Consider the following 14,958-nt stretch of genomic DNA (forward strand, 5'->3'; position numbering starts at 1 on the left):
CCCAATACATCAGATCACATCACCAGAAAGTGTATCACATATTAATCATAATTTCAACCTTATGCAAAGAAGGCTTACAGAAATGAGAATATTAAAACTCCGAGTGCTGGAGATGGGGGTTAGTAAAGGGACTATATTTATTATGGGGTTGTCTGCATGCTTCCTTTGTGAAAGGAACTCCTTAAGCTCATTAGAAGTTTTATTAAGGTTCAGGTATCTGAAACCATATTGGGTTGATTTTTGACTACACTGCCTGGGTGGTAATCTGATGGAGCAGATCGCTCGTCTATTGTAGAACCCACCCGATTTGAAAGACGTGGGTAGAACTAGGAATGAGGTTCTGCTGAGGGAGTTTGAGGAGCTAGGAACCAAATTAAAAAGCAGAACCTCAAAGGTAATAATCTCTGGATTACTACCTGAGCCACGTGCAAATTGGCATAGGGACATGGTGGCTAAAAGAGTGGTGTGGGAAGCAGGGATTTTAACTCATGTGGCACTGGCACCAGTACTGGGGAAGGAAGGATGGAGGGAGCTGTTCCGTTGGGACGGGCTCCACTTAAACCGAGCTGGGACCAGTGTCTTGGCGAATCGAATAACTAGGGCAGTTGAAAGGGCTTTAAACTAATAAGTGCGGGGAAGGGTTCAGGTAAGGGTAATTTTATCAGTCTAAAAAAAAGTCAAGGCTGTAGCGATTTGGGTAAAAACAAGCAGAGAGTATCAGGAAGGAACATAGAGTTTAACAAACATAATAGGCCATTAGTGACTAAGGTCACATCAGGGAAAAAAAGTAAAAAGTTAAAATTAAAGGCGCTCTAGCTGAATGCACGAAGCTTTCATAATAAAATAGATGAATTAATGTCACAAATAGAGATAAATGGGTTTGAACTAGTAGCCATTACTGAGACATGGTTGCAGGGTGACCAAGGTTGGGAATTAAATATTCCAGGGTACTTGACTTTTAGAAGAGATAAGCAAAATGGAAAAGGAGGGGGAGCGCTGATAATAAACGATGAGATAAAGACAGTAGTGAGGAAGGATCTTAGCTCTGAAAATCAGGATGTAGAATCAGTATGGGTGGAGCTAAGAAATAACAAGGGGCCGAAAACACTGGTGGGAGTAATTTACAGGCCCCCGAACAGTAGTTATAGTGTTGGACAGAGTATAAATGAGGAAATTAGAGGAGCATGTAACAAGAGTAATGCAATAATCATAATTGTAAACAATTTTACAACACCAAGTTATAGTCCAGCAATTTTATTTTAAATTCACAAGCTTTCGGAGGCTACCTCCTTCCTCAGGTGAACGATGTGGAAATGAAATCCTCGAAATGAAGTCGCAATTATAATTCACAGAACAATGCTTGGTGATTACAGACAGTTTTTTCAACTGCCCGTTGCCAAGGCAATCAGTGTGCAGACAGACAGGTGTTACCTGCCAGGTCTCAGAATATACAAATCACCAAAAAAAAACAACAAACAAAAAAAAAAGAGATAGAGAGGTAGAAACATAGAAAAGACAGCAACTGACCCGTTATATTAAAAACAGATAACATTTGTTCGCTGGTGGGGTAACGTGTAGCGTGACATGAACCCAAGATCCCGGTTGAGGCCGTCCTCATGGGTGCGGAACTTGGCAATCAATTTCTGCTCGACGAAAGCTTGTGAATTTAAAATAAAATTGCTGGACTATAACTTGGTGTTGTAAAATTGTTTACAATTGTCAACCCCAGTCCATCACCGGCATCTCCACATCATGGCAATAATCATAGGGGACTTTAATCTTCATATAGACTGGGCAAACCAAATTGGCAAAAGTGGTTTGGAGGACGAGTTTCCTAGAACATTATGTCAAGGAACCAACTAGGGTGCAGGCTATTTTAGATCTAGTATTGTGTAACGAGACAGGATTAATTAGTCATCTTATAATAAAGGATCCTTTGGGGAAGAGTGATCATAAAATGATGGAATTTCATATTGAGTTTGAGTAGTTAAGTCCGAAATAGGGTCTTAAATTTTAACAAGGCCAATTATTGAATTAACAGTCACTTGGACGAATATGGATTGATTAGGGAAAGCCAGCATGGATTTGTTAAAAGCAAATCGTGTTTAACTAACCTGATAGAGTTTTTTGATGAGGTAATGGAGAGGGTAGATGAGGGCAATGCAGTTGATGTGATATATATAGACTTTCAAAAGGCGTTTGATAAAGTGCCGCACGGTAGACTTATCATCAAGATTGCGGCCCATGGAATAAGGGGGGCAGTAGCAACATGGATACAGAATTGGCTAAGGGACAGGAATCAGAGAGTAGTGGCGAATGGTTGTTTTTCAGACTGGAGGGAGGTGTACAGTAGTGTTCCCCAGGGGTCAGTGCTGGGACCACTGCTTTTCTTGATATATATTAATGACTTGGACTTGGGTGTACAGGGCACAATTTCAAAATTTGCAGACAACACAAAACTTGGAAGGGTAGTAAACAGTGAGGAGGATAGTGATAGACTTCAAGAGGATATACATAGGCTGGTGACATGCGCGGACATATGGCAGATGAAATTTAACGTAGAAATATGCGAAGTGAAACATTTTGATAGCAAGAACGAGGAGAGGCAATATAAACTAGAAGGCACAACTCTAAAAGGGGTACAGGAACAGAGAGATCTGGGGGCATATGTGCACAAATCGTTGAAGGTGGCAGGACAGGTTGAGAAAGCAGTTAAAAAAGCATACGGGATCCTGGGCTTTATATACAGAGTACAAAAGTATGGAAGTCACGATGAATCTTTATAAAACACTGGTTCGGCCACAACTAGAGTATTGTGTCCAGTTCTGGGCACCATGCTTTAGGAAAGATGTGAAGGCCTTAGAGAGGGTGCAGAAGAGATTTACTAGAATGATTCCTGGGATGAGAGACTTTAGTTACGTGGATAGACTGAAGAAGCTGGTGTTGTTCTCCTTGGAACAGAGAAAGCTGTGAGGAGATTTGATAGAGGTATTCAAAGTCATGAAGGATCTAGACAGAGTAGATAAACAGAGAAACTGTTCCCATTGGCGGAAGGGTCAAGAACCAGAGGACATAGATTTAAGGTGATTGGCAAAAGAACCAAAGGTGACATGAGGAAAAACTTTTTTACACAGCAGGTGGTTAGGATCTGGAATGCACTGCCAGAGTGGGTGGTGGAGGCAGATTCAATCATGGCTTTCAAAAGGGAACTGGATAAGTACTTGAAAGGAAAAAATTTGCAGGGCTACGGGGGTAGAGGGGGGGAGTGGGACTAGCTGGATTGCTCTTGCATAGTGCCGACACGGACTTGATGGGCTGAATGGCCTCCTTCCGTGAAGTAACCTTTCTATGATTCTATGATTCTAATTATGTAGGTATGAGGGGGCAAGTTGACTAAGGTAGATTGGGAAATTAGATTAAAAGGAATGACAGTAGATAAGCAATGGCGAACATTTAAAGAAATAATTCATAATTCCTGACGAATATACATGCCCTTGAGGAATAAAAACTCCACCGCAAAAGTGATGCAACCATGGGTAACTAGAGAAGTTAAGGATAGTATTCGAATAAAAGAAGAGGTTTACAATGTTGCCAAAGTGAGTAGTAAACTTGAGGTATGGGAGAGTTTTAGAAATCAGCAAAGGATAACCAAGGAATTGATAAAGAGGCAAAAAATTGAATATGAGAGTAAATTAGCAAGAAATATAAAAACAGTTTGTAAGAGCTATAAACAAGTATATAAAAAGGAAGAGATTAGCGAAAGTAAATGAGGGTCTCTTAGAGGCAGAGACAGGAGAGATTATAATGGGGAATAAGGGAATGGCAGAGATGTTAAACAAATATTTTATATCTGTCTTCACAGTAGAAGACACAAAAAACATACCGGAAATAGTGGGGAACCAAGGGTCTAATGAGAGTGAAGAACTAAAAGTAATTAAGATTAGTAAAGAAAAAGTTTTAGAAAAATTAATGGGAGTAAAAGCCGACAAATCACTTGGATCTGATGGGCTACATCGTAGGGTTTTAAAAGAGTTGGCTGCAGAGATAGTGGATGCATTGGTTTTGATCTTCCAGAATTCCTTAGATTCTAGAACAGTCCCCGTGGATTGGAAGGTAGCAAATGTAACCCCGCTATTCAAGAAAGGACGGAGAGAGAAAACAGGGAACTACAGGCCAATTAGGCTGACGTCAGTCATTGAGAAAATGCTGGAGTCCATTATTGAGGATGTAGTAACAGGGCACTTAGAAAATCATAATATGATTAGACAAGTCAACATGGTTTTATGAAAGGGAAATCATGTTTGACAAATCTATTAGAGTTTTTTGAGGATGTAACTAGTAGGGTAGATAAGAGGGAACCAGTGGATGTAGTATATTTGGATTTTCAAAAGGCATTCGATAAGGTGCCACACAAGAACTTGTTACGCAAGGTTAGGGCTCACGGGATTGGGGGTAATATATTAACATGGATTGAGGATTGGTTAACGGACAGGAAACAGAGAGTAGGAATAAACAGATCATTTTGGGGTTGGCAGGTTGTAACTAGTGGGGTGCTCCAGGGATTGGTGCTTGAGCCTCAGCCTTTTACAATCTATAATAATGACTTAGATGAAGGGACCGAGTGTTATGTATCCAAATTTGCTGACGGTACAAAGCTAGGTGGGAAAGTAAGCTGTGAAGAGGATGCAAAGAGTCTGCAAAAGGATATATACAGGTTAAGTGAGTGGGCAAGAAGGTGGCAGATGGAGTATAATGTGGAGAAATGTGAGGTTATTCACTTTGGTAGGAAAAATAGTAAAATGGAATATTTTTTAAATGGTGAGAAACTATTAAATGTTGGTGTTCAGTTGGATTTGGGTACAAAACACAGAAAGTTAACATGCAGTTACAGCAAGCAATTAGGAAGGCAAATGGTGTGATGGCCTTTATTGCAAGGGGGTTGGAGTATAAGAGTAAGAAAGTTTTGCTGCAATTGTACAGGGCTTTAGTGAGAAAACATCTGGAGTACTGTGTACAGTTTTGGTCTCCTTACCTAAGGAAGGATATACTTGCCATAGTGGCGGTGCAACAAAGTTTTATTAGATTGATTCCTGGGATGAGAGGGTTGTCCTATGAGGAGCGATTGAGTAGAATGGGCCTATACTTTCTGGAGTTCAGAAGAATGAGAGGTGATCTCATTGAAACATATAAGATTCTGAGAGGGCTTGACAGGTTAGATGCTGAGAGGATGTTTCCCTGGCTGGAGAGTTTAGAACTAGAGGACATAGTCTCAGGATAAAGGGTTGGACATCTAGGACTGAGAGGAGGAGGAATTTCTTCACTCGGAGGGTTGTGAATCTTTGGAATTCTCTACCCCAGAGGGCTCTGGATGCTAAGTTGTTGAGTATATTCAAGCTTAAGGTAGATAGATTTATGGACTCTAAGGGAATCAAGGGATACGGGGATCGGACATGAAAGTGGAGTTGAGTTCGAAGATCAGCCATGATCTTATTGAATGCCAGAGCAGGCTCGAGGGAGCGTGTGGCCTACTCCTTCTCCTATTTCTTAAGTTCTTATGTTCTTATGAACTCAGTGGAATGAAAATTGAGAAATATCGGCAACAAAGTTGGAGCAGCGCCATGTCACTCAGATAGGGGAAAAGAGAATCGGCAACGGCCTAACAAAAAGGAAACTTTTCATGCTCTTCAGCTCCCAATGGAACCGGGGGTAATTTTTTTTGAAGATAGTTGATCCCCTGCAGGGTTGATCACTTTTAGCTGAATGAGTTTTGGGGCTATTCTTGTTGCCTATTTGGGACTCAATTCATCTCTCACTTGGCAACAGTTTTGCAGCAACATTTAAAGGGTGTATGGGGCAGAATTTCCGGGGAAGTCTCCCCCCACCCCAGACACAGCCGCTTGATGGGGGCAGGAGGAAGATTCACCCAAGCCCTCCCCCTCACCCACCTGACCGGAATTTCACCCAAGGGCAGAAATGGGGCGGAATCTCAGTGGAATTTGGTTATGTTTCATTTTCTAGTCCCCCGACTGGAAATCCACCCCAATTACACCTTGGCCCTGATCGGAATTTTAGGGCCATAATGTTTATTTGGTCCAGTAAGATTCATCTGAAGAATTGAAGGCTTGCCTTTGGGGAGGGAGGTAAGAAGTTAGGTATATTGCTATTTCTGATTCCCTTAGTATATTTTTCTTGTAAATTGGTTGGCCGTAAAGGTCTTCAGAAAGTTCTAGGATTCCTTTTTCTTTGTGCCTCTTTTCCCTTCCTGATGATCACTCAAAACTTACTTGTAAAAGAAGCTGGCCACAGCAATAATAAGAACCACCAGGCAAGCACCAAATATTAAGACACCTTGCAGTCCTGTACCACTGCTAGAACCTGTAAGTAAATTGAAAACTGAAGTCACTACTGAGCCACCAAAGAAAATCTATTTTTGGAGAACAAGGCAAAAGACTCAGATATCAGTGCTGATCATCATCTGGACAATGTGGCAAAGCACTAAAAAAAAAACACAGAAAGCCAGAATATTTAGCCAAAACAAGTGTATGGGTCTCTAAAATGCAAGGGTCAGGCCAAATTTGGAGTATTGAGTTCAATTCTAGTGATCGTTGGCCCCTCTTCAATGCTTTTTTTGTGTGTCGAGAAGGGCAATAAGATTGATCTTGAGAAAAACCTAGGTAGAAAAAGATTACAGAGAGGGCTTCATCGAGATGTACAAAACCTCAGATGGTAAGGATAATGAGCTTCTTTACTCAAACACTGGCATTTTCCTCTGTGCAATAGTTTTAATGAATCTGTAAGCATATTTACAAAAATGGCAGTGAAATTCCAGTGGCCAAAGAGGATGGAAAACCTAATTTCTGTTTTGGGGGCCGGGAATTTAGTGGCAGAACCCAGTTACGCTGGGATTCTACCCCATTTGCAGTAGCCCTTTAAATTCCAGTGGGTGGGGGCATGGGCAGATCTTCCATCTGTTTCCCCCACCCCCCCCCACCACATTTCAAAGATTCTGCCCATGCGGGGTGATTTTAAACCCCAAGAACGGGTGGGTTGGGGGCGGGCGGGAGTTGAAAGTAGTTGTTGTTTGGGTCGCGACCGCAAAATTTTCGGACTTTGCATTCCCAGTGGGAAGTCTGTACTTTTACACGCCGACATCAAACCCGGAAATAAAGCCGGGTTGTGGTTGCGACCCAAAAAACAACTATTTTCAACTCCCACCCGCCCCCAACCTACCCGTTCTTGGGGGTTAAAATCATCCCCATGGACCTTCCTGGTAATTATGCCCATTATGCCCATAGTAGTTCTCAACAGAACTCATGCAAATTCTCAGTCCTTTTGAGACATTTAATAGGCGGGTAAATGGAGTTGGGGTACAGATCAGCCATGATCTAATTGAATGGCGGAACAGGCTCGAGGAACTGAATAGACTACTCTAATTCCTATGTTCCTATTCACCAAAGTGAAAGAAATGGAAATTTAGATCTTATGGCATAATTTTTGGGGCTCAGTTTATTTGATGCATTTTTAAAATAGCAGAGAAGCTATAATACTAATGAACCTTTTGTACTTATTACTTAAAGGAGCCCAGTCACTCAAAAGGAATTGCTCACCTTCAATTGATACTAGAGTACTGGCAACAGCTAAACTGGTATTATCCCTCAGTGTGATATTCACACAGTAGATGCCGGATTCATTGAAGCCTCTGCGAAGGGTCAGATAGCACCTGTCAGCAGCCTCAACCGGGTCACAAATCGTGCTTTGCGGCACCATGCATGAACTATCCGCAATCACAGTGCACACATCAGTAGGCATACTGTAAGGCACAAAAGAATCACAAAAGTCAAACTTTAATTGAGGTCTGGAGAAATTTTTTTACTCAGCGAGTTGTTATGATCTAAAATGCACTGCCTGAAAGGGTGGTGGAAGTAGGTTCATTAGTAACTTTAAAAAGGGAATTGAATAAATACTTGAAAAGGAAAAATTTGCAGGGCTATGGGGAAAGGCAGGGGGAGTGGAACTAATTGAATGGCTCTTGCAAAGAGCTGGCACATGCACGATCGACCAAATGGCCTTCTTTTCTGCTATATGATTCTATGATTCCATGAAGTGATGGTGGATGCTAAATACATCTGCCCATGTTTAGATGGATGTATTCAAATCATAGTTTAGTGACAAGGTACATCACCCGATGTATTTCCCTTCATTAATACCTTGTCAATGCTATGTGTCAGGAACACTGTCACCTTCCTGGTGTCTAGTGTTGCTATGCAGCGTATGGAGGATTTAAAAGTTAAAGTGCCACTTTGCCTGGTGCTTTTGATTGAAGACTAATCAGTCGCACTACACAAAGCAGGAGTTTTTAACAAAAAGTGTATTTCCTGCAGCTGGCACTGCCAACCATGCCACATTGTTTTTTTAAATTCGTTCATGGGATGTGGGCGTCGCTGGCGAGGCCGGCATTTATTGCCCATCCCTAATTGCCCTTGAAAAGGTGGTGGTGAGCCGCCTTCTTGAACAGCTGCAGTCCGTGTGTCAGGTGTCACAGTCATTTTCTCCCCTCCAACCCCTCCCTGGGCCCCCACCTGAGAAAAGAGTCCCAGCAGCAACGGAACTCCCACCAACATGTTAATTAGCCTGATCCTGGAAAATCCGCCAGGTTCAGGGCTGAAGGAGGCAGTTGGGTAGAAGTCCTGTCCCAACACACTCTCAGCTGTAACCAGGCCTGGCACAAAGGTAAATCTAGGCCCATGCATTGGTGATCCAATACATTACACCTCCCGGAAGTTGTAGCTTGACTGGATTTATCATCCAGCCTGGTTGGGAATCTTTGTCTCAAAGCTACTAATGGTCACACAAAAGTCTTTCCTTGGAGAGCAAAGCAGTCAAAAAATGCAAAAGCAGTTTGCCATTGAGTGGGCATTCTCAGATAAAGCAAGCACCTTACCTGCCCTTACATGTGACAACAAAATCCACCATGGAGTTCTGTTGAAGTTCTGTGGAGATCTGAACATTGGTCATCGTTACAATGCTGACTCCAACAATTCCATCTGACAAGGAAGAACAATCAAACATTTCATGATTGCACTAATTTTAACATTTTGGAAATATTTATGCTCTTGGGTTATTATATATCCTTTATTATATATCCTTTATTAATTTGCAGACTCAGTTGTGATACAGTGCCTCTAATGGGAACATTACAGATATAAACTGAGATTGTGCAGTCAGTTTCTTAGAACAGTTTCTAACTAGAAAGGACAGGTTAAATTAGTTTAAGGTTATAGAAACCTATAATAGTGGAAGATTTTATTAGTCTGCCTGCTCATCCAGCAAATTAGGGAGCTCATCCAGCTTCTCAAATAGAGCATTTGACCTCAACACAATTTTTGATGATATTACCTACCTACAACTGTGATGTTTGTTTCAAAGTAGCCATATCTGTAGAGGTTACAATCTACACTGGAGACCTCTCTCTTCACCAGCTGCAATGGACCATTTGTACTATTGGCATAAACAATTGTTGTTGAGGCACCTGGGGAGAAAATAAAAACAATGAGCATAAATGCTACATATGAAGGGCAAGCATATTTTTAAATACATTGTAGACGTTGGCTGCAGAGAGATCTTGGGGGAGATTATAACTCCCTCTGCCTGTCGGAAATGGGGCAATAGCAGAGTTTAAAATGGAGGTGGTGGACGAGGGGCGGGTGACCAACCAGCTCTTAGGAGGCAGGTCGGTCAGTAAAAGCTTTCAAGGAGGCGGCGGTCTTCCATTTTGACAGGTTTTTTGTTTTTAACCTCTAGGGGCCGGGATTCTTGGTCCTTCTACACCATGCCACATGAGAGGAGGTGAGAAGACTCGAAACTGCAGGTTAGTGCCTTTGTAGCACAGCTTGTGGGCCCAGAGGAGCAAGAGTGCTTCCCACAGGCCCAACAAGCCTACCTGCAGCGACCCCCGCCCCCACAATCTCCGAACCCCCCGCCATGATTTCCGACCCACCCATGATCTCCGACCCCCCCCCACTATCTCCGACTACCCCATGATCTCCAACTACCCCCCGATTCCCGACCCCCATGATGACCCCGACTCCATGCCCCCTGATGACTGAGCCCCCCAATGACTGAGCCCACCGATGACTGACCCCTCCAATGACCCCAATGACTGAGACCCCCCGATGAGCCCCGATGACTGACCCCCCCCTGATTACTGACCCCCCCCGATGATTGACCCCACCGATGACTGAGCCCCCCCCCTGCGATGACTGACCGACCCCCACGATGACCCCTGATGACTGACCCCCCGATGACCCCCGACCACCCTCCCCCCCCACGCAATCTAACATTAAACCTGCTCGCTTCCTCTTCCTCCCTCTTCTCCCGTCCGACCACGACCAGCTAGTCAATCAGGCTGGGCTGTCACGTGGGAAACATTCAAGAGAAAAATAAAAGACGTCCTTACTTCAAAATCGTAAGGATGTCTGGGAAACTTGCACTTCCAGGTTTCCCATCAGGAATTCCACCTCCCTGCCCCCTCAATAAAATCATGCCCATTAACTCTTCTTTATGATAATACTCAGTATTCCTAACTCTTGACTTCTACACCCCCACTCTTTATTTTGTTCAGTCCTATTAATGTACTCACTTTTCTTTCCGTTTCCAATTCCAGCAAAGGATCTACACTTGAATGATGGCCTGTCCTTTCTGTCTTTAGATGCTAATGGACCTACTCTGCATTTCCAGCATTTTCTATTTTTATTTAAGAGAAAGTTGACTTTTTGGAATCAGATGTGCATCGATCATTTTTGGTTCCTGTGCTTTGTGAAGGCCTCCACATCTCCCTCCTTCCTCCCTCCCATGGCACTTACTGTAGTCCGTTGTAGCAGATGTAGTAGTTGTAGTTTCTTGAGTTCTTGGATTCAGAGTTGCTTTCACGGACACAGAAGCAGTAGAAGTTTGTATAGTGCTAGCTTCTGAGAAATCAAGGTTAGGAGAAAAAAATCAAGCTTCAAATTGTATATATCTATAGTCATATATAAGGGGGGATGGGGAGAGAAGGGAGGAGAGAATGAGGAGAAAAGGAAGGTGTGGAAATGCATAAAGAGATACCTGACCATATTAACTTCTTTAATACACCTAAACCATAAATGAAGAAATGCATGATGGATATTTGACCAAACTAACTGACCAGCTAATTCAATTTAAAGCTCACATTTTAGTTTCTCATGAAAGACACACAGAAGCACAATTGTCTAATTACTTCAAGTTCTCTCATGCTGATAACTGTCTGACTAACAGAAATGAATGACCATATAGCCTTGAGACTATGTACAGACTTACTGATAAAAAAGACAGTTTCTTAGGGAAAGGCACTTTCCCAGGCCTGTGTCCAACATCACGAGATGGTCATGAGGAACCAGAGGGTGGGTTCCCTATTTTTGATTGACTAACTACCTGAACCAATAAAGAATGTACATGTACACCCATATTCCATGACAGGTGGGCGTTGTTAATGAACTGTATAAATGTGAGCTGTTTCTTGAACCCAGCGAAGATGTATCCCTGACCATTGCTTAGGGTACGCTTCCACTTGTACAAGTTTTCTTAATAAATTCTTACTTGTCTGAATTAAGTGTTTGGGAATTAATGCATTGTATATAATAGGTAATATTAAGTTTAAGTTTTCGACAAAGGAGAAATGGGGAGAGAAGGAGAGATGGGGAGGGAAGGAAGGAGGTGGGATGGGGATGTAGGAAGGGGAGGGAGGGGAGAAGCGAAGGAGGGGATAAGGGGAGAATGTGGTCTTTCTCCCAGTCCCCCTTCTTTTCCTCATCTTTCCCTGTACCTCCTCTATTTCTTTCCATCTCCACACCTCCTCCTCACACCTTTCTCTCTATCCCCCCCATTCATCCTCACCTCCCTCTCGTTCTCCCCCTCCTTCATTCTTTCTCTCCTTCTCATTTTCCAACTCCCCATTCTTTCCTGCTCCATTTATCTCCTTTAAATTCTACTCGTGATTATAAATCCCCATGTGTAACACTAAGAGAGATCGATTAGCAATATAATAAAAATCTTATGTCTGCACTTCCTATTAAATTACCATTATAAATTCCTATGTCCATATTTAAAATGGAAACTGCCTATCATGTTGGGATTACACTCTCCTGCCAGTGGTGTTGCAGCAGTGCCTACACAAGTGACAAGTTTACATTGGCAGTTTCTATTATAAATGTGGACACGGAAATTGATAACAGAAACTTAAAAAATAAGGACAGAATGCATGATTTTAAAAATGGGGACAGAATTAAATCTGCATGCCTGGGTCCAATCATCTCCCATCCTCTAACCCTGCTTTACCTAAAGACGACATTTGATTTTGACTCCCCCGTGCAACATTGTTGGAAATCAAGATAGATAAATACATGCAAGTATCATAAATAGTTGAGAATATTTGGAATTTTCAGAGCTTGGGGTGAATTTCCCGTTTGTCCGCCATAACTTTGGCAGAAGAGCTGAGGAAACCCCGGAAAAATGGCGTAAATACCGTTTACACTGTTTTTCCAGGATTTCTGTGGCATTTCCTCCAAAGTTACAGTGGACCAGCAGGAGAACCCTAGCAGAAATTCACCCACTTTAACTGGCGCCTAGGAAGTTAGATCAAATTTTAATTCTGAATTCCAAAGAATTTTATTACAAGTTTGTTTGCACTATTCCATTTTGGTACTACATTGATTATTCTAAGAAAATAAATCACAACTTACCAGTTGTAGGGTCTGGATTGGTAGCAGGTCTCGATTCAGTCGTAGGGCTCGATTCAGTCGTAGGGCTCGACTCAGTCGTAAGTCTCGATTCAGTCGTAGGGCTCAATTCAGTCGTGGAGCTCGATTCAGCTGTAGGGCTCATTGCGGTTGGCATAATAGAGCCACAGGAAACTGGTATGATTGCTTTAACAGTCAGCTTAGGACTGAAATGCCCTGCCATAGTATAGTTGTGAATGGCAGTTGGGCTTTTTGATAAAGACTCATGTCCATCACCAAAATTCCAACTATAGGATATGGCAGCATTTTTTAGATAATTGCTGGGATCATGAATTTTGACATCAAAGATGACATTTAAGTCCTTAATGTAGACTTTATCAATGGATTTGCGATTATTTTTTTGTGAAATGTGCACATAAATTGGAATGCGATCTGAAAAAAATTCATAAAATATATTACAGATAAGCCATTGCAAATTTATCATATATTTATTTTGTGACAATTAACAATATTTAGAAAGGATATGCACAATGTTTTTAGCCGCCAACACTTCTAATGGAAAATTCTGCGGGGTGTATAATAGATGGCTGATTTGCAGCTGTCTGTTTTGCGTCTCCTCCGAAGATGAATTTTACCCACCAGAGGGGTCCATTGGTTCCTTTTATACAAGTGTTATGGAGTTTGTTGTCCATTGTTTGAGTAAAGTACTTCTGTTTCACAGATTAAGGAGTGAGTGCATTTCAAAAGGTCTTATGGATATAAGAACCTGACACTTTAGATGGACCAGTGTTTTATCATTTGACCTAGCTGTAACAGATGCAAAGGCAAGACACAACTCCATAAATAAACATGCCTACTGATTGTAACAGCTATTCTCCTTTCAAGAAGAATTTGTCTATCTTTTTTCCGAAATATTGGCTCAGAAAGTCAGGCAAAAAAAGTCAATCAAAGAAACTCAACAATTTGGCTTGTCTGTTCAAAGCTTTCATGACATGTTCAAAGCTATTACATTATTTAGACCTATTTCAACTTTTCATTAATACTTCTCCTGCAAATGACTCTTTGTAAATAAACTTTGATAGTTTAGTCTGTTACAAAAGTGTCTGGTGTAACTGATATTAATCTTCTTCTGGAGTGATGTGGGTGCATAGTGTGAATCCTAAATCCAGCAAATTGTAGTGACAATAAACTGGCTTATTGTTTGCCATGGGCATGCTATCCTAGATTATTTTGTACACAAGGGGCTGAACTTTCAATTTTGGTGGGGGCGTAAAACTGGTGAGTTTGGATCAGCCATCTTTTTATACATCAATGGAAAGGGAAATCGGGCAAGGTGTATAACAGGCGGCCGATCCGATCTCGGCCATTTTACGTCCCCAACAAAGTTGAAAGTTCCGGCGAAGGTCTCATCTCAGTTCTTAAGTAGTGCAAGCTTGCCTAAGAGAGCTGCCCTTCTATTGGGCATAAGAAAAAGTATGTGGAGAAGCCCCAATTGTAACAGCCATCCCTTATGATGCCTTCCAACAGAACATTGATGAAGACACCAAGGAGCCCTAACAAAACTGAAGTCAGTGGGGTCAAAGGCAAAACCCTCCAACTCCTCGAGTCGTACCTGATGCAAAGAAAGATGGTTATGGTTGTCGGAGGCAAGTCATCATAGCCTCATCATCACTGCAAGAGGTCCTTAGGGAAGTATACTTGGCCCATCTTCTGCTGCTTCATTAATAACCTACCCTTCTTCATAAGGTCAGGAATGGGGCTGTTCACTGATGATTTCACAGGGCTTAGCTCCATTCACAACTCCTCTGATAATGACAGAAGAGAGAAGATAGAAAGAGAGGAAAGAGAGAGAGGGGAGAGATAGAGGAGAAATAGAGAGATTCAGTGATCTTGGAGCTGGAATATACGAGGATGTTCGCTGATGATTGCACAGTGTTCAGTTCCATTCGCAACCCCTCAGATAACGAAGCAGTCCGTGCCCGCATGCAGCAAGACCTGGACAACATCCAGGCTTGGGCTGATAAGTAGCAAGTAACATTCGCGCCAGACAAGTGCTAGGCAATGACCATCTCCAACAAGAGAAAGTCTAACATTCAACGGCATTACCATCACCGAATCCCCCACCATCAACATCCTGGGGGTGGCCATTGACCAGAAACTTAACTGGACCAGCCATATAAATACAGTGGCTACAAGAGCAGGTCAG

General features: G+C 42.2%; 1 protein-coding gene across 1 annotated transcript in view; it reads right to left on the reverse strand.

The window, feature by feature from the left end:
- The window catches only part of gpnmb (glycoprotein (transmembrane) nmb), a 33,253-nt gene that overhangs the window by 2,837 nt on the left and 15,458 nt on the right, over window positions 1–14,958 (reverse strand). The window contains exons 6-11 of the mRNA XM_068003505.1: window positions 12,756–13,184; window positions 10,863–10,967; window positions 9,401–9,529; window positions 8,942–9,044; window positions 7,608–7,810; window positions 6,285–6,375 (exon numbers count right to left, since the gene is read on the reverse strand). Of these exons, the coding sequence (XP_067859606.1) occupies window positions 6,285–6,375; window positions 7,608–7,810; window positions 8,942–9,044; window positions 9,401–9,529; window positions 10,863–10,967; window positions 12,756–13,184 (1,060 nt within the window). The remainder of the gene's footprint in view (window positions 1–6,284; window positions 6,376–7,607; window positions 7,811–8,941; window positions 9,045–9,400; window positions 9,530–10,862; window positions 10,968–12,755; window positions 13,185–14,958) is intronic.

This window comes from Heptranchias perlo, chromosome 2, assembly GCF_035084215.1.
Source record: "Heptranchias perlo isolate sHepPer1 chromosome 2, sHepPer1.hap1, whole genome shotgun sequence".
Lineage (NCBI taxonomy): Eukaryota > Metazoa > Chordata > Chondrichthyes > Hexanchiformes > Hexanchidae > Heptranchias > Heptranchias perlo.